We start from the raw sequence: 27184 nt of genomic DNA, 5'->3' as shown, positions 1-27184 counted from the left end.
TAACTGTATCCGTTTCACTTCTTGTTCATATACCGCCTTGTTTGGTTCGAGCTTGCTCACGCACTGCTTGTTCGCTTGTACTCTTTGGCACGTCTCGGTATTATTTCGATACCACGAGATCGCCAATAAATATACTTGATCTGGACTAGTAAAGCCTTCTGGTTTACGGGCTATCAAGGGAACCAAGTCATATTTGTACGCGTAATCGAATAGTAGTGGTGATCATAGTCCGTCCACGACTCGACATCCACTACAAGTTCATTTGCAAAATAACTATCAATTGTCTCAATCTTCACTGTTCCTTCTGTAAATATCAATCAATCTCTAATTTCATTGTTTGTTCATTTTCCTACCAATTGCGCTTCATTTCAGTTCTTTCTTTATCGGTCTTCTGCCAAAATACATTCAATGTCTGACCATCGCCATATACTACTTATATGGTTATATGAAAGTAGAACGATACTTTGATGATAATAGTCATTACTCTGAAATCAAATTGTATTTGTCTAATTGTTTCTTATCTTTTTTTCTTCAATGAATTGAGTAAATCCAAAGCACATACCATTTACTTTCAGTTTTCGAAGTACATACACTAATAAATCTATTTACGCTAAAAAAAGATACCTAACATTCCGTCCAATTACCCATTTGAATATGAAAAACCATTAAATTCAATGTATTTCAACTGCCTAAAAAATAAAATAAAAATAATCAGTCATCGTATGCATGGACCATGTGTATCAGTAGACTGCTCATATTTTTGTTTTTTAGAAAGTAAGTACATTATTTAGTGCAGGGAAGCAAAGAAAAAGAAATTGATTAAAAGTGATTATATTTTACACATTGAAGTATCCACTATATGTACTAATTTATTGTTTTGAATGAAACTAAACATTTCAAAAGTGATTTAACAAAATCATCAATGCTTAGTTTAGTTGGCAGTAACAGAGTGAATATAAAACAAAACATTGAACATATAATTGAGTAGATGTATAATTTTCGAAAGAATAAAGGTGGATTATATTTAAAAGTCATCATCTGTTTCAACTGTCCCACGCTCTAATTCACATGGTCTACGAAATTCTTGACCGCGTTCATGAAACCATAGATTCATTACCCATTTTGAGCCAGCTAGAACTGGGCAAGCAGCGTGTCTAGTTCGTAGGTCACCTTCTCCATTTGGCAAAAGATTAAACCAGAAACCAGCGGCTCCTTTTTTAGGGACAACACGTGTACCGATACGGTTAAATACAGTGGCTCCTCCTGCTTGTACATCAGATAACTAGAAATATAAAAAAGCTGAAGTTTGAGTCATCATCATTCAGAATTTTATGTTGTTGAATATGTGATGTAAACCTTGACCAATTATTTAAAAATTGTGAGATTTTTAAATGGATAAGAAAGAAACTAGGAAGAATTTTCACGTAATTATAAACTGTTCGAAAAATTGTTCTACGTCCCAGTGACAGTTAAAAAAACAGTTACATCTCAGAATGAGTTCTTATCGAGCTCTTTTTTGTTTTGGCTTAATAAACACTTCTATATCATAACAGATATGATTATCACTGAAAATTCACATAGAAGTAAATAATAACTAAAGAGTAGAAATCACCTTCACTTACTCAGTGGGAGACATTGATAAATTGATAAGTTTGATGTGATTGTGTGTTACACCAATGTATGGATGGACTACGGAAGATATCGACACACAAAAGCAATAAATGAACCAAGAGACACTGATAAAAGAGATAATGATGAAGTGGAATAAGTTACGATTAAAGAATGTTGGCTTAAGTAAATGGGATGTTAACAGGTTGCACGCAACCACTCAGTGCTTCAAAACTGTGAAATTGTGTGGTTGTTTGTGGATTTTAATTTATCTATCCCAAACAGACATTAAGAAGCGTGTATTTACAAAGAAATAGAGTTTTTTATTTTTGAAACTTCGTACACGCTTTGCATGCCAAAATGAATAGGTGTCAACTTTAAGGTTAAAACGATGAAGTTCTTTGGTGGATTGCAGTTTAGAGTACTCAACTTTCGAATAATGGGTAGAAGTTTCTACATGTGCTTCACCTACTTTAGGTTGGACAGACGGATAATATGATTAACCGTTACACAAATAATTTGAACTTGTGCTTAGCGGATAGGTCACAAAAATGAGCAACTAATAGATAAACGAAATCGACTTAGACTAGCAGTTGGTGAAATTAGTGTCAAGTATCAAGTACTGTCTGTGTCACACGAAGCTTGAAAACGCAGGCATTATCTCGACATTTATAGTTTATAAAAAATGATCCGTTCATTCTAGTATAACACATTGTTGAAATGTATATATGCTGTAATTAATAATTTTATAAGACGATGTTCTATAATTTTGTTTGATAACTGCTGTTGATCACAGTACTGTGGGGATGACAAGTTGTTATTTTGTGACAAGCTAACAATCACAAGTCATTCTCTTAAATAATATTATGCGATCAGTTTCTACAGTGAACTCCATTGACATGTTAGTTTTTTCTCCATGGGAAACCACGTACTGAAGTCGATATAATTTCCAAAAGCATCAAAGCGAAAGTCTTTCACTTCATCTTTTATTTACATAACTTAAATCTTACACTCAAAAATTTGTTCTTAGTGTGAACTAAGCGCAGCTTGCGATAAATGAGAGTGATTCTCATTTTTACACAATAAGATTATCGAACGTGAAAAAATCCTAACTTGGTATATTTAAGTGATTCACAGTTCCCCTAAATAATCTTATTGTAGTGGTGTAAATCTTATATCACTCAATGGGACTAGAATGCAAATGTTCCTTTACATTAGATAAAGAGTATTTATATGTTACTGATTATTTAAAAAGAATCAGTAACTTATTGAGGTATGAAACTAAACTTTGAATTAGAAGTAATTATGATTTTGACAAATGGAAACCACAGATATTCAAGGTTAGAACTGTTATAAATTTCTAAAGCATTCAGGGTAAAATTGCTTGGAATATGAAAATGAAAGAATTAGACCTGATTTTGATGAGTCTAGCCTAAAAAAAACTATTCACACAGTATATTCAAACAAATAGACATTGAAGAATTTATTCCATTGAAACCTATTTTTGTTGGTCAATTTGTCTTGTAAAATACTACTTAATTAATCTTGTGTTTGAGGAAGACAAAAGCTCTTTTGAAAAGTCATACCTTTTGTTTCCTTACTCGGGTGTAGTAATCCTTGTTATTTATTAGCCGTCATTTTATCTACTTGCATCGGAATCCGTATTGTGTCAGAAGTGTCGCCTATTGTCCATATTCAGATGTCAGTTTACACTAACTTCTATGCTCAAAAACAATAAGATTACAATTTATCGCACGGTCTCCATCTTGCATAAAAGTTATCTGATTCTTGTAGTCTTCCTATCCATTTAAAGAATCTAAGTTCATAGTAGGTACATTGGTCATAATGTGCCAGTCCAATGTGGCTTTACATGACACTCATATTAGATAATGTTCTTCTCATCGTTGTCTTAGGAATGAAGGTAGCTATACTCGATCTAACAGAATCCATTAATTTACCCCCACACATCTACGTTCCTAGTACTACATTGAAAAGATGAAGTAGATTGATAGAAATCGAAACATTTCATTCAACGTAAAATCTAAGAGCAACAAGATTCTTAATATTTATTTTCTCCATTTTTATTTCTTGTCAAGTCTTCCTTGTATAACTTCTTTCGTATGTAGCTAACGTGTATAACGGTTTCAGTCTACAAACTAACTTCACATCTCCAAGTTAATAAACTGTCCTGAGCTCCATCCTCAAATTAGCTCTGAGTAATCGTAAGCAAGTTGAAATATAAAAAACCGAAATTATTTCAGGAGTTTAATGAAAACTATAATCCTGACTATTCAATTCCGATCGAAAAGTAAAAATGTAAAGTTGCCTGTTGAACTAACTAATAAATAATAACACTTACATAAAAAATAATTGTAGCTATCCTGTTCCCATTTTTAACTTCGAATGCGTCCTTTTCTCTTTTCTGAAAAAAAATTAGCAAATTAGTATACATACTATGGACATACTTGGATTGAATGAACCTCTAACAGTTTTCGTTAAGATACAATACATCGTTCTCATTTATCATCGGTGAACAAAAAGGATATTCTGCTAGTTTACTACGTTCTTTTATATATTTATTGTAATAGGGTAAAATAATTCTGATGGCTGTAGAATACCTCAGGATGAAATCCTAGATACCTTCAATTTATAGTCCATTTATATTATTAGCTTAAGAAAGACTAGACTCTTCTAATTTGTTGTAATATGTTGCTTTACTTTTGCAGATTCTTTTCCTTTCTACAAAGAGATGATATTTTAAATTATTTAGCTGATCAGTTAATAGTTAATTAATTTATTCTTGTAAATTTTAAAGATGGCTCCGACACAAAAAATTGGAAGTCACCATGTTTTGATAAATTATATTTTGATTGAAATATATTGATTATGGTAATGTTACAATTTAGAGATGGTAGAGAATTCCATTTGTTATTATATGTTGGAACATGATGAATAAGAATTCATGAATGCATATAGTGATGTTCTGAAAATGATCATTGGTTTAGGCTTTGTCTTTTTTCTAGCAAGAACTCAGAACAGACTGTGAGCACATCTCATTATAAACTAAATCATCACTACTGATTGTTTTTCTTCAGGAATAATATGGTGTTTATATGAACCAATGATTCCATTGTATTGATGACTGTTTTGATTTCGAATTCCAAATACAATACATTCGTTCGTGCTCATCTAATACTTCTTGATTAAATTGCGTTGTTTCTGGGATTACTAGTTTAGACTATAATTCAAATACTTCAAATTATCACAATTAATTAAGTCTAACAACCATTTTACTAAAGAGAAATTATCGTCGACTATTCCGTTGATAACCACTCTATTTTTCAGTGAGAAAACAAGCTTTGGGAAGAGGGAGATGCAATCGAAAACTCCATTACGGTAATTAAAAGAGAAACATCAAAAAATCAGTCAATGGAGAGCCCACATTTAACTACTGAATTCAATAGAAATGATAATAACAGTCCCAAAGAATGAGGAGTTATAAAACAAGACGAAGCAAGTTTCTAAAACTACTTACTTCTTAACAGTTTTACAACCTGATATAACACCAGTATTACGAAGTTCATAATTTAGAACTTGACTTGATCGTATTTGTCAAGAATGACCCAGTACATTTGATTCAATACAACTGATTTACAAGGAGGCAGACGAACAGAACGTAACACAGCAAGATACAGCCATGTTATAAACCTCCCGTGTATGTTTTGGTTAAACAGTTTAGCCAATAACATTAAGTGTACGACTGTTTGACTTACGGAAATATAATCCAACCTATAAGAATCTATTAAGTCCACCATACATCACCATCTGTATAGACTTGTAATCAGAATCATTACTTGTCCAATTTGCTTTTATGATCATCATCATAAAGTATCTACACTAAAAGTCAAATTACAATTGGAATAGCTGACTAAAGCTAGTAAATTTGTAAACAGTAAGGACTGCTAAGATATTGGGACCACAATTACTACAGTAACTAGAAGAAAATTTTTGACATTGACATTCAATTTTAATGCGAAACCCGTTAACATAACAGAAATTTAACAGAGGAAGCTAAAAATCCATTGCTGGAACTGGAAACTTAAAAAAGCTTATGTCTGGAGTTAGTTCAAAATTGAAAATTTTCAGGAACTTACTCGACCAAAATCAAAATGTGGAGCATAATGTCCACCCAAACCATAATTACCGACTTGTAGATCTTCAGCAGTCTCAAGAGACAAACCTGTAACAGCTCGTATACGCTGACTTATCTGGTCAGTAATTTCACTCATAGAATGCGGAAGCCAAGCGCTAAATGAAAATAGACCGCATATTAGTAAAGTTAATAATGAAAAAATATTGTTCAAATGATGACAAGATTGTTGACTAAATGAGTATTGTAACATAATTTGGTTACATACATAAGGATAACGTTACTATGATGATTAACTAATAAAACAAGTCTAAAATGATTCATTATCGCATGTTTCATATCCAGAACATGCGGACGATTGGATGAGAAATCCTCTACGAGTTCTTAGAAAAAACGTAGTTCTCTGAACAATGAAACTAATGTACTTTCTAATTAATCTTCTTTGTGATTTTCAAAACAGTTTGTCGTGTATAAGTGCAACAGATTTGAATAAGTCTCTATGATGCTAACCTTGTATTATAATAGATATCTTAACAATGTGTCTAGTCAGCCACACAATTATCTATAATTCATTTTTATAAAAAAAATATGTTAACTAGACGATAGAAAAAATACGTGCATTCAAAAGACCAGTAAACTTGCTAATACTTTACAAGAATAAGAGTATGACGCCTCTTGGTCAAACCGACAACTGTTAATGGACCAGAAGAGTTCAGCAGACTCATCGTCTTTTATTTACACACTTCAACACTTTGATAAGTTCAGTTCTTAATAAATTATGAAGTCGATGTTTGATTTAGCCTAATAGTCATAATCATCGATCAATAGTATTTTTAAAATATCTACCACGTGAATAAATAAATCACAGTCTATATGTCATGGTGTGTATATTTAAACGATGTTAGGGTCCTAGAAGTGGAGATTACAAGTCGAAAAATAGCATATAGAGGGTTCAGAAAATGTGGCGTAAATCTGATTGTCATGTTTAATTTCAAGTTGATCACGGACTTTGAAGAGAAATCTAGCTTTCAATGTAAGTCGATAGTGAAAGTATTTCAAATCTGTTGGTATCAAGAGTAAACTTCAAGGAAAATTATGGGTTTTGAATTCTGACCACTTAATTTTCGCTTTAATGAAAAAAAAGAAAAACAATAAATATTGATAAATTTTTTCAAGAATAAAACAGAGACACAATGTCTGCACGACTATTGTTATATCTCGAACTTAGACTCTTAATATGTCACGTAAAACTTGAGCACTCGAACGCAAGAACCTTCCCAAGTTGCAAGATGAGAAGACAGAAGACAAGTGGAAGGAATGCTATTCCAAACAGTGTCAACTATGAATTCACTTGGTATTGTTTGTTTGAACCTTCCCATTGATTTTTGGGACTGCAATTGATCAGTCTCTTATTGGCATATGTGCATACTGTGCGTATTGCCTCGACATAGCAAGTGGCTATCAGGACTCAGTAGCTGAGTGGATGACGCGATGGCGTTTGAAGCGAAAGGTACTGGGTTCGAGCCCCAGAGTGAACATCAACTCTGAGATGCAGGTACATCCAGCTGACGAGTCCCAAATAGGACGAAACGCGCGTCCTGGATTCCACTGTTAGCCACTGTCCATCTTTGCTTATAGTGCAACTATGGTACAAAACTGTTAGGTATTTATAGTTTTTAGTAAAAACGAAATCATCATTATAGTTATCCAATTTGCACACAGGGGGTTATCAGCATTTGTCCAATAGGGAAGCTACACGTAGTGATTCTGGAATATTCTTCCAAAGCTGAATGAATGGAATATGTTCGGCTCCTTCTGGGCTTCTTAGAGCTTCCTCAAGTTCACCTGTGAACCGTCCTCACAACTATTCAATAATTTCTTTCACTAGTACGAAAACCATTTAGTTATCACGATAAAGGTGGTAAAACAGGCTGTCATAGAAATATATTTAGGCACTGCAAAATAGAATGATGAATAAATTTATTCAATTATCATCTCCGATTTGTTTTTAATCTATGGGAGATGATTCGCTCGTAAGATAAATGTGTGGAGTGTGTGATTTGCCTCAAAAATTGAACATTCTGAAATATGAATAATCTTACTTAATCTACTGATTATTAGAATAGTGATGTACTGTAAAATAGGAAATGAAAACCCATATATAGTTAAAATGCTGAAATATTTAAACGATTTGTATAGTTCAAAAATAATTCACCTTTTACTGGTTCTATAAAAAGCTATCTCCAAGATGCCAGTTACCGGATTTTTAACCGTCGCTCTACGAAGCTGGAAAAATTTAAAGCAAACGAAAATTATATCACCACCATAATAAAAGGAATTTGTGAAATGTGGTATAATCGTCGGGTAAGACATTCCAGAGAATTCCTTAGTCATAAAATATGATCGGAAATCGAATACAACTTTATTGTGTATATTAAGTATGTTGACGAAAAGGTTGCCGAGTAACATCGATATTTCACTTACATAAAGTGCTGATTCGTCACAGAATCATTCAGGCTTTTTTTGATGTTGGTTTGTTCTCTGAGCTGGATGGTTGGGTCGTGGAGCTTTCATCGTCCTTCTGAACCAGTCGCACACATCATCAGAAACGAAATCAAGTATAGAAATCAACAAAAGGATCACCCTACCATACATAAAAGGCATATCGGAAACGACAACAAGGCTGCTAATAACCTTCGGAATAGGTGTAGCCCACAAACCAACAAAGTCCCTCCATCCAATCTTATGCAAACCAAAAGATGAAATGGCAAAAGAGGACAAAACAAACATCATCTACAAGATAAATTGTACCAACTGCGATAAACACTATATCAGACAAAGAGGACGCCCCCTGCATCCTCGTCTACATGAACATCAATTAGCAGTCAAACGCCACGACATTTCTTCACTCATATCAATACACGTGGACAACTACGGACATGCATTCGACTGGGAAAATGTTCAGATTTTGGACAGAGGCAATTCCAAAAACACCAGAGAATTTTTAGAAGCTTGGCACTCAGGTCAATCAGCAATAAACAAACACATTGAAATCAATTTAATTTATCAACCAATCAAGAAAATTATGCAGAAACATAGGAGCAAAAATTAAACCAATAGGAGAAACAACCAAAACAAAAAAATAAACAATGACAGATTTAAGGTCAATAAGAACCAATCAACATCGAGGTGCACAGAACAAGCTGTGAATCACATGTGGAGAAATTCAAAAACTTCACTTCTACCCGAAGTTTGTGCTGATGATGTTGTTCAGAAGGACGATGAAAGTTCCACGACCCAACCATCCAGCTCAGAGAACAAACCAACATCAAAATCACCCACTTGAGCTACAAATCTTCTCCACCATCTCAAAATCATTCAGGCTAAGGTTAAAAAAGAAAGCAGCGGCTACTATGTGGATACAGTATTCGGAACATAGAACCTTAACTAACACAAGAAAGCAACATCCGGACAATTATTTACTCTTATAAAACTGTTATTTGTCCAATGACCATTTAATTGATATTAGTGATCAGAAGTAACTCTTCTCCTTAATCTATAGATTTATAGCATTTAATTGTGAATCTGGTCATATATATATATATATATATATATATATATATATATATATTCAAGATAATTCGGTCTACATAGATGCATATAACTATCTGTATATAACGAACTGTATTCGTCAACCCTTCGTAATATATTAGATTTTAGTTTCATCTTCATGAAAAATAAGACGGATAAAACAGTACTACACCAATGGAGCCGCTAAAAGTGTAGCTTTTATTGACATCAGTTTTCATAAATGAAACGCTGAGTGAACACAGAGGAAATATCAAAACATTGAAACTTATTTTCAGTCGACAGAAAAATATCTATAATATCTCTGGACAGCCATCAGTGACCTAGGTAATCTAGAAATATTAATGCAACGAAGTGATAACTCATTCTTCTGCAGTGTAAACGTGATGTTTATATGAACCAATGATTCCCTTGTATTGATGACTGTTTTGATTTTGAATTCAAAATACTGTACATTCGTTAGTGTTCATCTAATACTTCTTGATTAAATTGCGTTGTTTCTGGGATTAGTAGTTTATACTATAATTCAAGTACTTCAATTCATCACAGTAAAATAATCTGTTTTGAATAATTTATAAAATACCGAGTTAAAACATCTAAACACTTGTTCCAATATTCACAGCACAGTAATCTATATTTGCGATTTTCATTTTCGTAGTGATAAGTTCTAAATATACTTTAAAAAGTCATTTTAGACTTCTAATAACGAGTGTTTCAAAAAACTGAACGAACCATTTTACAGCTATTAATTTGGTTCAACTGTACTTACATTCTAAATTCTAGTGTAAAAAAAGGTCAGACTATAATTATGAAATCAAACTAACTCTTGGTGTAGCCAGCTCTTTGATTTTTTCAATCTCCGATGGAAAAATCAAATCGTACCACATTACAATACGTGGATCAGGGTTTAAAGTTTCCTCCTTAACTGGACCAATTTTAAAAAACGCATGAGGAGTATAATATCGACATGTTAGGTGATGTGACGGGACTGTAGGGAAGGGATTTTCATTACGACATAATGATTCGTATAGCTCAGTCTCTTGATCGTGCTTTGATATAGCTGGAATATTAAAAAAAAGAAAAAATTAAGTTGAAGAAAAAACTGTGTGGGCGTAATTCCATTAAAATAAATCATATCTTCTTGGCATAGATTAAAATCACCAGGTTAGTGATCGAAAAAACCATCCATATGCTTTACCCTTATGGTTTTCGACTGAACTAGTATCATAACGTTAATTTTTTTAATGCTCTCTGAGCTTTCTCATGGGTATCAGAAACAATCCTTCTTAAAATCATCGAGTATTTCCTAGTGACTTACTAGTGTCATTTAATTGAAGCTAAACAACATTCAACAATATATCAACTCAATGTTACACAGTTGAAAATTGATAATTATGTCAAACGTTTATGTAGATGATGCGTTTAAGGCGATTGAGAAAGATTGATACAATTATGAGATACAGTTTTAGTATTTGTGATAACAGATTTGCATAAAAAGATACTAACATTGGGACCACTACATAGGTTTTCTAGATTAATTAGTTACATGAACTAAACATAACTAATATTACAGCCCAAAAGCACACAGATTTATTAGCTTAGAAAACGAAGCTTGCTCCCCTTTTTCGAAATGTTAGTATTGAAAAATCTGCACAATGTTACCAGAAAATTTCCTGGAATCTGCATAGCACTTTCAATGTTGATAGACGAAATAGGGTTTATAATTAAACAATTATTACTTAATTTGGGAAATATTCCCTATATAGTTATCATTTTGCTCTACCAATTTAAATGCTGTTAAGTGTCAATATACTTGGGCAGATAGACTAATGGTGAAACCGGATGCAATCGCTGTCAAAACGTACATAAGATTATAACATTAAAGATGACTTTTTGAGCGAAATCAAAATAATAAATAAGTGGAGTAATTACACTATGTATTTGGAATTTTACATATATTCAAAAGTGAATATAATCATGTGAAAGAGTTACCTTGAGAACGAGGATTCGGACCGATTCTTCCTTCACCTCTGTCTATTTGTTCCACATAGTAGGCTTCATTATTGATAGCTCTTGTATTCGTCGGTTCTAAGGAGAGGTATACACAGAATTATTCGTCAAAATTATTAAAAAGAAAAATATTTCGTTATATATCAAAACAATAATGTCCAAAGGCCATATTTCAAGAAGTTCTGAATGAGGTAGTCAGTGATCTTGAAGGTGTTGAAGTTTATCAAGATGATCTAATCGTTCATGGTACTGATAGGGTAGTTCATGACCAGAGACTTACTGCTTTATTGCGTAGTTTAATTGAGAAGAATATTACGTTGAATCCGAATAAATGTTCCTTTTGTGTATCTAGTGTCGAATGCCTTGGATACACAGTTGATGGTAATGGCTTTGGACCAGATATGAAACGACCAGCTCCACTGATAAATGCACCGTCTCCAAAAAATCTCACAGAATTACGTTCACGAATGGGTGCTCTTCAATATTATTCCCGTTTTATTCCTAACTTTTCTTGTCGTGCCAACAGTTTATTTAATATTTTGACATCCAGTTCATTCAAATGGGGTGGGGAACGAGTCATGCTTACAAAGTCTGCTAAAGTTTCTTCAAAGTGATGCTGTTCTTCGAACTTACTCACCCAGTGTATATTCTGTACTTATTACTGACGCATCACCTGTGGGTATCGGTGCAGTTTTGGAACAGGAAGGTAGACCAGTTATTTGTGTTTCATGCAAACTTACTGTTACTGAACAAGGTTATTCACAAACTCAGCGAGAAGCATTAGCTGTGTTTTGGGCTGTTGAAAGACTTCATAAATATTTATTTGGAAAGAAGTTTACCATTGCTACTGATCATGAAGCTTTAAAGTTCATTTATCATCCTGAAAAATCCTTAGCACGTTCCTCAGCTGCTATGGTTCAACAATGGAGTATTGCTTTGAGTGCCTATGACTATACAGTTCAACATAGGAGTGCAAAACAAATTCAAAACGTTGACTACATTTCTCGACAATCATTACAAGATAGACCTGTAAATACTTCAGACTGTTTGTTGGTGCAATCTTTACCGCTGAGACGTCCAGATCTCATTAGAGAAACTCGTAGATACTTTGGATGTATACCCAGTGCTATACGGAGAGGTTGGAATGCTAATCTGAAGCGTAGATTTCCTGTCTATTATTCAAAGCGGAATGAGTTATCTACTACTCCTGATGGTATTCTGTGTCTAAATGACCGTGTTGTTATTCCTCCTTCTTTACGTAAACCTGTCCTTAATGATCTTCATAGTGGACATCCAGGTGTTGAGAAAATGAAGTCCTTGACAAGACTCACATGTTGGTGGCCAGAGATAAATGCAGATATATGTCGTACAGCAAACAATTGTGGAAAATGTCATAAGTTGAAAAATCAGCATTCGAAGTAGACTCGATGGCTAGTATCATTTGAGGCCTGGCAGAGAATTCATGCAGACTACTGTGGTCCATTTCTTGGCAAATACTATGCACTTGTATTTATTGATTCATTTTCTAAGTGGCCTGAAGCTTTTCTCACAATTTCATCGAATTTTGACTTCACAATCCGAGCATTAAGGAAGGTGTTTAGTCGACAAGGTGTTCCCATGGTGTTAGTGACTGATAATGAATCTCATTTCGCTGTGGATTCAGTTACTAATTTGTTGAATGGTATAGGGTACAGACATCTGTTAACTGCTCCCAGACACCGTTGTTCTAATGGTCAGGCAAAAAATTCCGTCAGGACATTGAAAACTGCTATTGACTCTATTTCTGTTCCAACATTTAATGAACTGGAGAGGGGAGTAGATACATTTCTACTACAATATAGAAATGCTAAACATTCTGTGACGAAAGAGACTTCACCAAAGCTATTAAAAGGAAGAATTCTCCGTTCGAATATGAGGTGTTTGGAGTCTGCAGAAGTTACATATTGTCGTGAGAATGATCTTCGACCAGCCACGGGGATCGTGGTGAAGAATGTTGGAAAGTCTATGGTGCGGATTCTAAATATCAATGACTTGAGTATACATAACCGAAATGTTAATCAAATACAATTCCAGGACCCAGGTGAGTCCGTTCCGATTTTGGTTGTTAATTCTAAGACTAACGAGTGCATTCTAGATAATACAGAGTCTACATCCAATACACTGTCGGACAGGCGTAAGATGAACTTAAGAAGAAGACGTACAATCGATTACAGACACTTACACTCCAATTTAAGCCGTGGTGGATGTGATGTTCATATGAACCAATGATTCCCTTGTATTGATGACTGTTTTAATTTTGAATTCAAAATATAGTACATTCGTTCGTGTTCATCTACTACTTCTTGATTAAATTGCGTTGTTTCTGGGATTACTTGTTTATACTACAATTCAAATACTCCTAAACATTACAACTCTCCATCCAACTCAGTCTGGGCAAGCCTTTTCAGGTGCTATTCATCCTTTTCTTATCTGCTTCTAATTTTGAACGCAGTATGTTGATTGGTCTTTCTCTTTTTCGTTTCAATTCTGGACTTCAGTTTATCGCGGTCTTTGTGATGCAGTTTGGTGATTACCTTAATGTGTGTTCTTTGCACCTCCAACGTGTTTCTATAATTTCATCTTCAGTTGGAAGCTGGTTTGTTCTCTCCTATATTAGGCTGTTGTTGATGGTATCTGACTAACCGATATTGAGTGCCTTGAATCGATAATCGTTTAGAGATACTTGTACCTTTTTGATGATGGTTGTAGTAGTTCGCCAAGTTTCAGCCCTGTACAGTAGAACTGTTTTATCGTTCGTATTGAAAATTCTGACTTTGATATTGGTTGACAGTTGTTTTCAGTTGCATATGTTCTTCAATTGTAGGAATGAGGCCCTTGCTTTGACAATCCTAGCCTTTACATCTGCATCCGATCCTCATTATACATCGATGATGCTGACCAGATACGTAAAGTTTCCACAACTTCTCCATCCGGTGTGATGTTCTCCATGTCGTATTTGAGGATCTTGCATTTGCCCTTGCGTATGTTGAGGTCTATTGCTGAAGTGGTCGTTGCCACACTGGCTGTTTTGACCTGCATTTGTTGGTGTGCATGGGATAGGAGGCTAGATCATTTGCGAAGTCTAAATCGTCTAATTGATTCTGAGATGTCCATTGTATTCCGTGCTCTCCCTCAAATGTCGATGTCTTTATAATCCATCCAATCACACGAAGAAAGAGGAAGGGGAGAGAAGACAGCCTCGCCTGTTTTCTTTCCTCACTTGGAATGCATCTGTGAGCTGTCCCCCATGCACGACTTTGCACTGTAGTCCGTCGCATAAGTTCCAGATGGTATGATGAGCTTCTCAGCTACTCACTCCATATTATCGAAGTTTTCATAATGTTCGCCTGTCCACACTGTCAAATGCCTTCTCATAGTCAATGAAATTGATGTATAGCGACGAGTTTCATTCAACTGATTGTTCAACAATGATACAAAGTATCAAGATTAGGTCTGTGCACGACCGACCCTTACAGAATCCGGTCTGTTGACCTCGAAACTGGACGTCTACTTAATCTTTCAACCGGTTCGACAATACTCTCTTGAAAACTTGTCTAAGCAATAATGGTAATGTGATGCTTCCGTAGTTCTCACATTTGCTCAGATCTCCTTTCTTTGATATCTTGATGAGATATCTGTTGTATCCCGAAGAAAATTATGAACGGTAACTTTTGAGAACTATTTATGGACCGATACTATACAAATATTTTTATTGTATAATTGTTGAGTAACTAAATTATTCATATTCATGTTTCTCTTATTATAAGCTTTATTTTGACCTGTGAACTATCATTGTAAGATTAACCATTCTTGAGTTATAACCAGTCTATTAATTGCTATGTCTCACACTCACAGCCATATTTGGTTAAATCTTGTACAAATGTTGTCTTCTATTTTATGCTACGATGTAGTCTGTTTCGTTTATATATAAACTCAGTATGTTTCAATTAAATGATTCACATCGCGGAGGCTGTTATTCGTGTTTCGGACTTAATGGACAGGGCTATTCCACGTTGTGACTGACTGACTGAAGTCCAGCCTATTTATATCGAAGTTGCGCGTTCACTAAGTCTTTCATTCGTTGCAACAAAACTCTGTTGAAAACGTTCTTTGGTATTGATAGTAGTGTGATGCCTCTGTAGTTCTCACATTTACTCAGATCTCCTTTCTTTGGTATCTTGATGAGATATCCTTCTTTCCAGTCTGTTGGTGGCACTTATTCTTCTTCCCAAATCTTCCTGAACAGAACGTGGAGCATGTTTTCAGTTACTGCTATGTCTTACGTCAGTGCATCGGCTGGTATATTTTCAGGTCTTGCTGCTTTCCCACTCTTGATTTGTCTGATGGACATCCTGATTTCTTCGAATGTTGGCAGAGTGATATCTATAGGAAGGTTGGAAGGTGTTGTTTTGAGATCTGGTTGGTCCAGTGGGGTTGATTCATTCAAATGTTCTTCAGAGTGTTCTACCCACCTGTTACGCTGTTTTAAGACTCAGTGACTGGTTCTCCCTTTATTTTCTTAGCCGGTCGCTCTGGTTTGTTGCATTTCCGTGATAGTTTCTTCGTCGTATCATATAGTTGTTTCATATTGCCTTCTGTTGCAGCTCTTTCCGCCGTCGTTGCTAGTTCTTCCACGTATTTCTGCTTGTCAGCTCCAGTGCTCCTCTTCACTTGCTTGTTTGCTTCTGTGTATTCATTCTGTCTTGACTTTTACTGCTCTTGTTCGACTGCTTTTAATTGCCGTCTTCTTGTTTCTCCGCTCTTGAATCTTGTCCAAGGTTTCGATAGAGAACCATTCCTAATGATGATGCTTCTTGATACTAAGATGTGATCGATCTGGGTCTGTGTGGTTTGGTTCGTTGAAACACATGTAGCTTCATGTATACATTTGTTGGTAAAGTAGTGTCACCCATAACCATTTTGTTGAAAGCACATTGATTTTCAAATCTGTCACCATTCTCATTCCTTTCTCCCTGTCAATTCATGTCTTCACATGATATCATCATACCCGGTATTGTCGATTCCGACCATGACGTTTAGGTCTCTTATCATGATGGTCAGGTCTTTTCATAGATACTTTTCTAAGGTCGACTGCAGCCTCTCATAAAACTGATCTTTGTCGTCTTCGTTTCTATCATTAGTGAATGAATATCACTGGACAACTTTCATTGTAAGCCACTTGGTTGTATCTCTTTATGCCAGCAGCTATTTGACTGGTCTTCCCAGCCTCTTACATTGTCTGGACATTCCATGTTGTTCTGGTTGTCAGAAAGGGCATCAGTCTCGTGACTTCTGAAGAATTTCAGCTTTTACCATGAGGCGTCATAATTCTTCATAAAGAAGATCTTTCAACTCCCAGACAGAGTTTAAACGGTTCGATTTGTTTATTCTAGTAAACGTGTTTTTAGCTAGGTCGTTTTCTACGGGATGGGGCTGCTGACCATATACCCAACCCTATTGCTTAACCTGGGTTTGGAACCGGCAGTATTCAGAGACGATCTTCAGTCAGAGCTGCTATTAATGAGTTCAAAAATTTCTAGTAAGCTGTTGTATTTCATAACACCTCTGAAAGAGCTATCAGTACTACACTGTGGACGTATTTGGTTCATTTCCATGATATAAAAAGGTTGTTTTTGAACAATAATCATGATTCCATTATGAATGTAAAATTTGTTAAACCAGCGCTATCAATTCAGCTGAAACGCTGAACTGAGTATCATGACTACACACTAAACATGAGGATATATCTGTATGTGTATTCTGTCTTGTGTGTTACTTAAAGTAAATTTTAAGCGAATAAATCAATATAGACTTACCCTCTTCAATTAGCAAACGTGTCACGTTCAGTGCTTCAGCATATCTTCCTTGCTAAAAATGATAGTAAAAGTAAGTGAATCATTTAGCAACCTGGTTTTACTACCAATGAATTCACAGAATTACACTAAACAGGAACTAGCTTAAAAACGTCTTTTAGTAAGAAGTTACTACTAAAAGTTGATTTCACTGAAGAAATATATGGAATTATTTTAATAAAAATACACATGGAAATTACCAATCATTACAAATGGAAGCCTTATGACGACATTGAAGGTAACCAGTTTAAAAACATTCATGTAATTGTGTTTTTATTTTAGGACACCAAGCGAAAAATGCAATGGGAGAGGGCCGAACTCCATATGTATCGGAAATTAGTGATAACATCTAAAGATGGTCTATTTGTAAAGTTTTATTTCTGGTTAGAACAGCTGTATTCGATTTTCGAATAAATGTTATACTGTCAGACTGTCATCTTTCTTCATTGTTGTCCTTCTATGATTATGTGTGTATTACGTTGTTCAGGACGTTACGGGGAACTAAAGCAGATATTACGACTTGAGAAAACTTAATAATAACCGATTTGTTAAAAATATTCATAGTTATCAACTGTATTTAAACTGGTTTTATTTGAGACTTGTCAACTAAATCGAAAAAATTCGATTGACAATACACTGTTGATTATCTGCTATTTAATTGTATTCCATAGGTGTTACACAGTTACTCATATCATAGGACGGTTTGTTTATACTCCTAAAAGATACTGGCTTATTAGTAGAATTTTCGCATTCTACTTTGCCCCCAAATGCCCTGGTATGGCCAAGAGTGGGGAGAGTCCACTCTCCCTCTCGAAATGCTCTCACATGGCCAGCGAATATATAGCCTCTGCCAGGGAAGTCCTACTCACTACCTTCTCGTGGCACCGGTGTTGTTTACGAAATTGAGAGGACGAAAAGCGAATGTCCGGCGCTTTAACCGGGTTGGTGGACAAGGCGAGTCCACCTAGGGGAGTTGGAAAACCCTGATTCGAAACCAATGGTGCACATGGGCCCCAGTATCCTGAAGGATCGAATGGCGTACGAATCAATTGTTGATCACCGGATACCATGGGACTGCATCTCCTTACGATGCTCCACTGCCTTGTGGATCAGACCTTTAGGTCAAAGGCTCGGGGTGTGGCGCCTTAAGAAAACCACCTGCTTCAGTCTGGGCACCTGGGCAGTATCACAGCCCTCACACAAATCGAATGAGATTTGTGAGGCGCATATTTATCTGGTGCTTCCTTGTACCAATATTTATATGTTTAAATAAATAAATAAAATAAAACATCTACCAACGTGTCCCAGGCCAGGAGCTAGTGACTTTTAGCACTGATGCCACGTTTTGGTTTGGCCGCCCTTAACTTTCTTTCGACCATCGCCAATACTAGTCAGCATAGCGCGTCGTGGTAATCGGTGTTCAGGCATACGTAACACGTGGCCCAACAATCTCAGCCGATGAAGATTCAAAACTTCGTCAACTGATTTACCATCATTAAGATTTATGTTTACTTTAACAATCATTGTAGTCAGTGATATACCTAAGTAAATAAATCAGAAATGTTATGCAACATTGAAAAAACCCACTAAGGTTTTTAGGATTCCGTTAAAAATTTTCCAATAGTTGAATTCATGAGTCGATGTAAGCTATACCGCCTCTGAGGAGTCCCATACTAGGACGAAACGGACGTCAAATGCTTCCAGATTTTCAATGGTGGTCTAGCTTGCATAAACTCATTAATCCAACTATCAAAATTACTACAATCTCCACAAACCCCATTCTGATCAAAAAAAGTTCTACGCACGTAACAGAGAAAGTCTTTTTTGTTGAGCGATTAAGCTTGGACAACATGGAAATTACAGAAATAGTTACAAGAAAATAAAACATCCATCAGTACGTTGGTTATTATTAGTGGCTCTGAATTAGTGATTCTACTATATTCAATATATAAAACAATATAAAACAGTTAAACTACCTTACGAAGGTACTTGACATTTCTCATCTTAAAATGACTAGTAATTATTGATAAATTATTACTGATCAACAAAAAAGGAAGAAAAGAAAAAAAACGGGGGAGGTTTATAATATTTAGTTTAGGAATCCACTAGGCCCGATCCTTGCTGACATTTTTCTGGCCAAACTGGAAAATGGACCCTTAAAAGACACCCTAAGTAAGCTAGACTATTACTGTCGATACATAGATGACACACTAATCGTATGCGACGAAATGGTTGACAAACAGGAGATGTTGGACTTTTTCAATAACGTCCACCCAGCTATTCAATTCACCAGCGAGGAAGAGAAAGACAATAGTATAGCTTTCCTCGACGTCCTACTTTCTAGAAGGAGAGATAGTTCCATCAAGCGAAATATATTTGGAAAGAATACATGGACGGGTCAGTATACCCATTTCCAAAGCTTCACTCCTCTTCAGTATAAAATAAATTTGGTTAAATGTCTCAGCCATAGAATCAAGCTGTTATGTTCTGAGGACAGTGTTGAGAGTGAAATAGATATACTAAAAAATACATTGCGAAAGAATGGCTACCCGGATAAGTTCGTTAAGAAATACCTAGTAGAAAATACTGTTAAAATAAGAAATTGTGAAACAGTGAGTAAAAAAACCTTGTATTTGAAACTGGACTTCAAAGGTGACATAGCGGGTGATATTCTAACACGCCGACTGAAAAGATCGGTTGAAAGGACGTTTTAAGCCGCCAAGCTACACGTCACTTTCTCAACTAAACCAGTACTCACGCAATTAATCAAGGATAAGTTACCGAAGATGGGCTCTTCCATGTGTGTATACCGATTCAACTGCTGCTGTGGAGCTAGTTACATAGGCCGTACTCAGAGGGCTTTATCCTTGCGTATTCGTGAACATGTACCAGCATGGTTGGGAAAAGGAGTCACTAAATCCATTAACAGCGCCATCCTTTCTCACTTGGTAGACAGTGAACATCATATCAAAATAGAGGAAGCCTTCTCTGTTTTATATCTAGTTCCGAAAACTCTTCCTCAAAGAGCTAGATTACGATTACCTTACATAGCCGAAGCCATGTGGATCAATTCCAGAAAACCAAACTTATGCATCCAGAAAAAGTACATCCAGCCACTATGTTTACCTTGGCCTACGACTGGATCACCGGATTCCTAAACTAAATATTATAAACCTCCCCCGTTTTTTTTCTTTTCTTCCTTTTTTGTTGATCACCTCTATCTTAATCTTCACATCCATCATTCCCAATTCCTTTATCGTAATTATCTTGATAACATCCCCTTTTATTACATATTATATTCACACAACAATCTTATTATTATTATTATTATTATTATTACTGCTTATCATTATTATCTCAATTGACAAGATGAAATTATCCTACTATGCACTTTATTCACACAATTTTTTGCATTTTCATTTTTTCTAAATTACTATTATATCGTAAGCAGAGATGGATAGTGGCTAGCAGTGGAATCCAGGACGCGCGTTTCGTCCTATTTGGGACTCGTCAGCTGGATGTACCTGCATCTCAGAGTTGATGTTCACTCTGGGACTCGAACCCAGTACCCTCGCTTCAAACGCCATCGCGTTATCCACTCGGCCACTGAGTCCTGATATCCATCTCTGCTTACCATGCTTGTGAATTAAGGTATATCGAGGCAATACGCACAGTATGCACATATGCCAATTAGAGACTGACCAGTTGCAGTCCTAAACACATCGATGGGAAGATCCAAACAAACAATACTAAGTGAATACTATTATATCGATTGTGACTAGACACTTGATTACAAATCACTTTGACCTTTATTAAATGACCTTTCTAATTTACAAATAACACAATTTTAAAGTATATATATGTCGTAACAGATGCAAACGTTTACCATTTTTAACATATAACATTGTCAAATTCATTAATACATGCCTCATTTTTGGCCTTTGTAAAATATTATAATAATTATGGACTTATAACTGTAGAGCCTGATGATGAAGTTATTGAAAACAATTGTTCGCTCAAATATTGTTCATTTTTGAATATTCTATGGGGATTTTTAAACTATTACTGATCAAACGGATTGTAATATTCAGATCAACAGAAACGGAAAAATGACAAAACTGTGATTTGTATGTTATTAAGATCCTAATGAATATGAACGAAAACGGTTTAGGATTATAACACGATCTCTTATCAGAATTCCTACTTATTCATAGTTCAAACATTCGCTTGATGACAATGATAATAATTTTCATGATATTCCTCTAGATTGTAAGACAAGGTAAGTTGATCTGTGTCCTGTCATATGAATTTAAAAATCTAGCACTCTTAAATTTCCATACGCGAATACTTCTTTAGTCTTCAGGTATCAACCCGTAAAATTAAAACAAATTAAGTTATACAAATTCAAATACACAATTATTCAAACTACTTGGACTTTCCAGAATGAGATTTTGTAAATTGACTTAATTGTTTAGCACTTTATTAAGAGATGTTAATCATTTTCAAATAACTAGGTGAGTAAAAACAATCAGTTTTTGTGTTTATAAAAGCCTAAAATTCAAATTATGTAGTGTGACCGTTAAGTAAAATAGTAGAAATAACTTAGAAGTCTAACAACTAGAAGCAACTTTTCAGTGTAAAACTTAAACAGGTTAAATGAAGGACTTTCACTTACTCGTCCAAGAGAATAGGCAAGATAGTCTAAAATTTGTCCAACTGTCGGTTCAGTTTCTCCATTTTCTTCAGTTTCGTCATTTGCAATGGTAGTTCCTTGTGCATCAACCTCTCGTTTTTCTTCTAACTCATCAAATAACCGATCATAGGCTACACGAAACCATTCTTCTGATTGCTCAAAATCGCCCTGTAAATAGGCATGTCTACCTACTTCCAAGCATTGAGCAGCTGAAATATTGAAATAAAAGCCATTGAGACATTCAATTTTGTACTTAACAGAAGCACTATATAGACTTAGAATATTTAACCACGGTTAAATTGAAAAATATTGAGTAAATTAAATTGTAATTTATAGTCATGACGTCTGGCCAGACACTATCAGCAACAGCCTACTGTGGGAGAGAACAAACCAGATTTCGGTGGAGGAATAAATCAGGAAGAAGCGGTGGAAGTTGATAGGACACACATTGAGGAAAGCACCCAACTGCGTCACAAGACAAGCCCCCACTTGGAATCCTCAAGGCCAAAGGAGAAGAGGAAGACCAAAGAACACATTACGCCGAGAAATGGAGACAGACATGAGAAGAATGAACAAAAATTGGATAGAACTAGAAAGGATAGCCCAGGACAGAGTGGGTTGGAGAATGCTGGTTGGCGGCCTATGCTCCATTGGGAGTAACAGGCGTAAGTAAGTCATGACGTCACTTAACACTACGTCTACGTGGTTTGAAGCATTACGTGACTGTCCGTTTGATGGTATATACCATCATGTAATTAAACCACATATAATAATCACATGAAATAAATAATAAAACATGGGAACAAGAGGTAACTTAATGGTAAATTATAAATGCTCCGATATTGTAAATATTTTTTTTAACTGAATCTTTCATAGTAGTGGTCAAGACATCAGTAAACGATAACAACCGACACTTGTCCAGTTATTGGCGGATCGATTTACTTTATGGATCTGTTTCTGACTTCTGATTAACTCTTTGAAAAATAACAATTTAAATTCAAGATGTTTTCGTAAGACTTCCGAAATTTTTTTCAGTATCTTGTTTTTCCTAACGCTAATGACATTCTAAATCATGTACTTGTAGGTGATTAATTTCTATGATCCTAAAAGAGATGATGATAATTATTATTTTGACAGCATTACTAAAGTATCTGTCATCTAGTGTTAGATTAAAGCAAGCTTTCGTCAGAATATCCCTATCTTGAGCAATAAATATTTACGAAGTTTTCGAGTGAGACTTTTAGTTAACTAGGTGTACACACGAAACTAACTAATCACAGCACCACTTATCACAGGTATCTTCTAATTTAGCTAAAACATTAATTATACTGATAGTGTATGTAAGGCGACTAATAAGCATAAACACGGAGTGATTATACCCTTAAGTTGGGAATTCATACTTTCAGTGGAAATTGCGCCTCTACCTTTTTATGTAAAGTGTTACAGATAACAGCAAATGTAATTCAATATACAAACTTTAATTAATATTTCATTTTAACTGTGCTCTGGGAAAAAATACACAGACAACATTTATTTTAAAAAGAAAATATACTGTATTTCTCTATGACATGCTTAGTAACACTAAATAGGGTTCAGGTCAAGAAAAAATGTTTAATAAATTAGTGTTAGACAGTGTTTAGAGTTTCACTCCGTCATCATATTTAAATGACAGTCAATTGGTTAGAATATAGAACTATCGCTTTAAGGCACTTTGAGCACAAGTCAAGAAGTCGATGACAGGGTTATAAAAAAATTTGATTATTATAAAACCTTATGAAAACTTTTAAGCAATCACGCAGTCATACACAGAAGCTGCCAGTAATTCTGTGTTCTATATCTCCCGATAGCTTCAACATTAACATTGATTTAGGACAGAAATCATCTACACATTCACTCAAAATTTGTTGTTTTTCTTAAAAAATTATCCGTCAAATAATAAGGCTGGAAACAATTGATAACAATTTTTAAAAGAAAAAGAAAACGTACAATCTGCAAAATCAGACAAAATGATTTATTCAGAAAGGGTTTTTTAAGGAGATTTTAGTAATTTTATAGTTGAAATCATCAGTGAATTGAAGTTAGATTCGAACCCAGGACCTATCAGTCTCGCACGCGAGTGCTTAACCTCTGGACCACTGGGTTCGAACCTCGCGAGGTGGGATCGTGGATGCACACTACTGAGGAGTCCCACAATAGGACGAAGAGGCCTTCCAGTACCTCCAGGTTTTCCATAGTGGTCTAGTTTCAAATGACTCATGATTTCAACTGTAAAATGATTTTAAAATTTACTGATTATTTTTAGAAGTTTGTACACGCAGAAATAATCATGATTAGTATAAATGAGTTTCAGTTATGTAGATTGAAACAATTAACATAGCAAAACCATGTATTTTCTTAGGTAGTCTCTATGGTTAATTATTTTTCGTACAAGATAAAATTGTCCTATTGAAGTAAGTGAAAAATTGTCCAGCATATCAATTACATTGTAAGAATATTACATTATTTATTAACAAATTATGAAATTCATGATTCTTCAGTTCAGTTTGGTTCGGGATCAAAATTATTTATAAACCAACCGAACCTACATCAACCAACTAGTTTATAAAATTAAAAATAGCAGCACCAAAAGCAGATCTTTCTGTAATTTGGGCAGTAAGTTTGAATGAATCTTGTCAGTACAGTAAGACGATCCAATGAAAATTAAAGCAAATACATACTGTTTACAAGATTGAATCAGAACGTTTTACTTCAATATCTTTTGAATAGTTCACCTAATTCACTTGAAATTAATTGAGTATGGCCTGAAACATGTGGAGGAGTTATTGAGTAAGAAATACAAATCGTGTGATAAATGGAAATTGAGTCGCATTATACAAGAAATAATTTTTAATCTATAAAACTTACTCGCTACCCAAATTTCGTACTATTTCAAGCCAAGTATTTTCCGTTACTTTTTCAACTTTACCAAAAAATGTTACATTTCCGTAATACCTAATGGTTTTATCTGTTTGATCTGCCCAAATTCCACAACACACTATCTACTGTTAATAAAACTTGGTCAATCGGATTAGCTGAAAATACCTAATTCTAATGAAAAAAAGATCCGTATTACTTTTTGAGGGGTCTGCTTACAACAGCTCAATAAAGCCGTAACTTTGCAGCTATATAGTTTTAAAAGTAATTCTGTATATTGGACTCTTATTATCGTGACCTAATATATAGCTAAATAATAAAATTATACTGCAATCATTAAGCACTACTCTCGAGAGCATAATTAATAAACCTTTAAAGTTCATTTTAGAAATATTTCATTGTATATGCAAGAACGTGAGAAATATGAGCCAACATGAACAGAAATCTTCCGTTATTATTCATAAAGCTGTAATCGTTAATCATCCTAGTTTTTTTCCCTCTAAATTACTTACCTTTTATAGTCAGTAGTATGTTATCACGGAAAGGAGAGGTATTTATACTTCCAAATGACATAACTAATTCAAGAAATATTCTTAATCAATTTGAGAGTATTCAGTCTCTAGAAAGCTATTCATAAACTAACGCTACAATGCTCCTACCATCTTTTGAAATAGTTTTCATTTGTGAAGTATTTTTTGTAGCAGACCACTCAAGATAACAATGAAAATCAACTCTTGAAGATCAATCCAGTTAATAAGATGTTTAAGTGGCACATTTAACCAAACTCTTCATAATCCATAAACATTTCAGTTGATCTCAAAACAGAATCTTAGGTTGCCCATAGAGGTCAGAAAGGTTCAGAGATAAACACTGAGGAAAAACACTCGAAATTCATCAAGATGCTGCAACTTTAAAAAAGTGACTAAACTTACCACTCAGTTGAGGAGTTGATAGATTATCAATTAACTGACCGTAAGCAAGTCGTCTAGCTGGTAGTTTATATGTAGACTGTAAGCGTAGAATTGCATCTACTGCACCACTGACATCATTATCACCAGGTAGCATATCTGTATGTTGTTTAACACGTGATCGAATTGTATTCATTGTGATGGTGTTTTGAGCATCAGAAATATTCAAATAGTCTGACCCATCAGTATCACCCTTCTGAAAACCGTTCGGTACATTGTCAACAAGTTGACTGAGTTGTGATTTCCAACTTGATGAAAGACGCTTCATCGTAAGATAAGCATTTATCGGATTGCCTAAATATTCTTCTAGGTCATTATTCTGTTGATTTAGTGTTGACGAGGCGTCACTAATTGACCCATTAGAATCCAACACTTTGACAACTTTCCGAATACGATTAAGACGCCCCTCTTCAAGGGCAATGTAAGAATTTAGATCGGAAACTAGTTCTTGACTTAACCTCCATGCTTTCGTTATATCAACAACGGCAGTGTAGTATTCGGCATTTATGTACTTCTGTTGAAAAAGCAGTAACCAGGTGACAGTGAATGAAAGCAGCGCCATTCTCGTTGTTTACAGCAGAATAGTTGAAAATGACCTGTTAATAATAATATTGTGTGTTAATCAATCAGGGTAACAGAATATGAATTCTTATGATCGATAGACAAACAGACAGTTAACTTATAATAAATAGGAAAGTAAGTAAATAAGCAGAACATGGAATTCCACCAATAACGTTACTTAGTTCAATTAGTGTGCCTTTCAATGTGCCCTTCACGTGCATTGATACGAAATCGGGAGACAATTGATTACTTCCAACGATTTGTTATAGCTGTTAAATGAAAGCACTGTCATTGGATAATAACGGAACGCATACTGGTAAAAAGGGAGAATTAAATAATTCAAACGAAATTAATTATAGACTATTGTAAACCGACGACCAATATAAGAAGGAAAACTGTTATCTAAATAATGTTTGGAGTCTTGATACCGTTCCCCTTTTGCTAATAAGTTTCTCTGTTCCATGCCTGAAAGATACGATTAAACCATTTCAAAGAAATTTAATAGTCAGTATTTACATGAACTCAGTTTGCCAATGGTAACTGCACACGGCGAGGAAATAAAAACTGCTTTTGTTTGGTTCTATAACTAAAAGCTACTTTGACTGAATGTAATTTTTCTTCTGCTTCCAAACTGGTAGTTGACAAAAGCCTAGATTAATCACATAATAAACAATTTGTTCATTTCTGGCATACTTGTCTATCTTTTAAACTTTTCAGATCATAACAGATACAATAATTTACAATTACACAACTAAGACAGTCAAGTTAGATAATTAATTGAATGGTAATTTTACAAATAACT

General features: G+C 34.9%; 1 protein-coding gene across 1 annotated transcript; it reads right to left on the bottom strand.

Moving 5' to 3' along the window:
- Positions 1-817: 817 nt before the first annotated feature.
- Smp_068280 (putative prolyl 4-hydroxylase alpha subunit 1) lies at positions 818-26437 on the bottom strand. Its single transcript, XM_018789110.1, has 9 exons — positions 25786-26437; positions 21923-22149; positions 17212-17263; positions 11339-11434; positions 10171-10406; positions 7974-8044; positions 5763-5916; positions 3968-4030; positions 818-1282 (listed from the first exon to the last, which is right to left on the bottom strand). The coding sequence occupies exons 1-9, from the start codon at positions 26381-26383 to the stop codon at positions 1025-1027; spliced, it is 1755 nt and encodes a 584-aa protein (XP_018654586.1). The 5' UTR covers positions 26384-26437; the 3' UTR covers positions 818-1024.
- Positions 26438-27184: the final 747 nt, after the last annotated feature.

Source organism: Schistosoma mansoni, chromosome W, assembly GCF_000237925.1.
Source record: "Schistosoma mansoni strain Puerto Rico chromosome W, complete genome".
NCBI lineage: Eukaryota > Metazoa > Platyhelminthes > Trematoda > Strigeidida > Schistosomatidae > Schistosoma > Schistosoma mansoni.
Note: the sequence above shows the minus strand (reverse complement) of the source record. Positions and strands in the feature narration are given on the sequence as shown.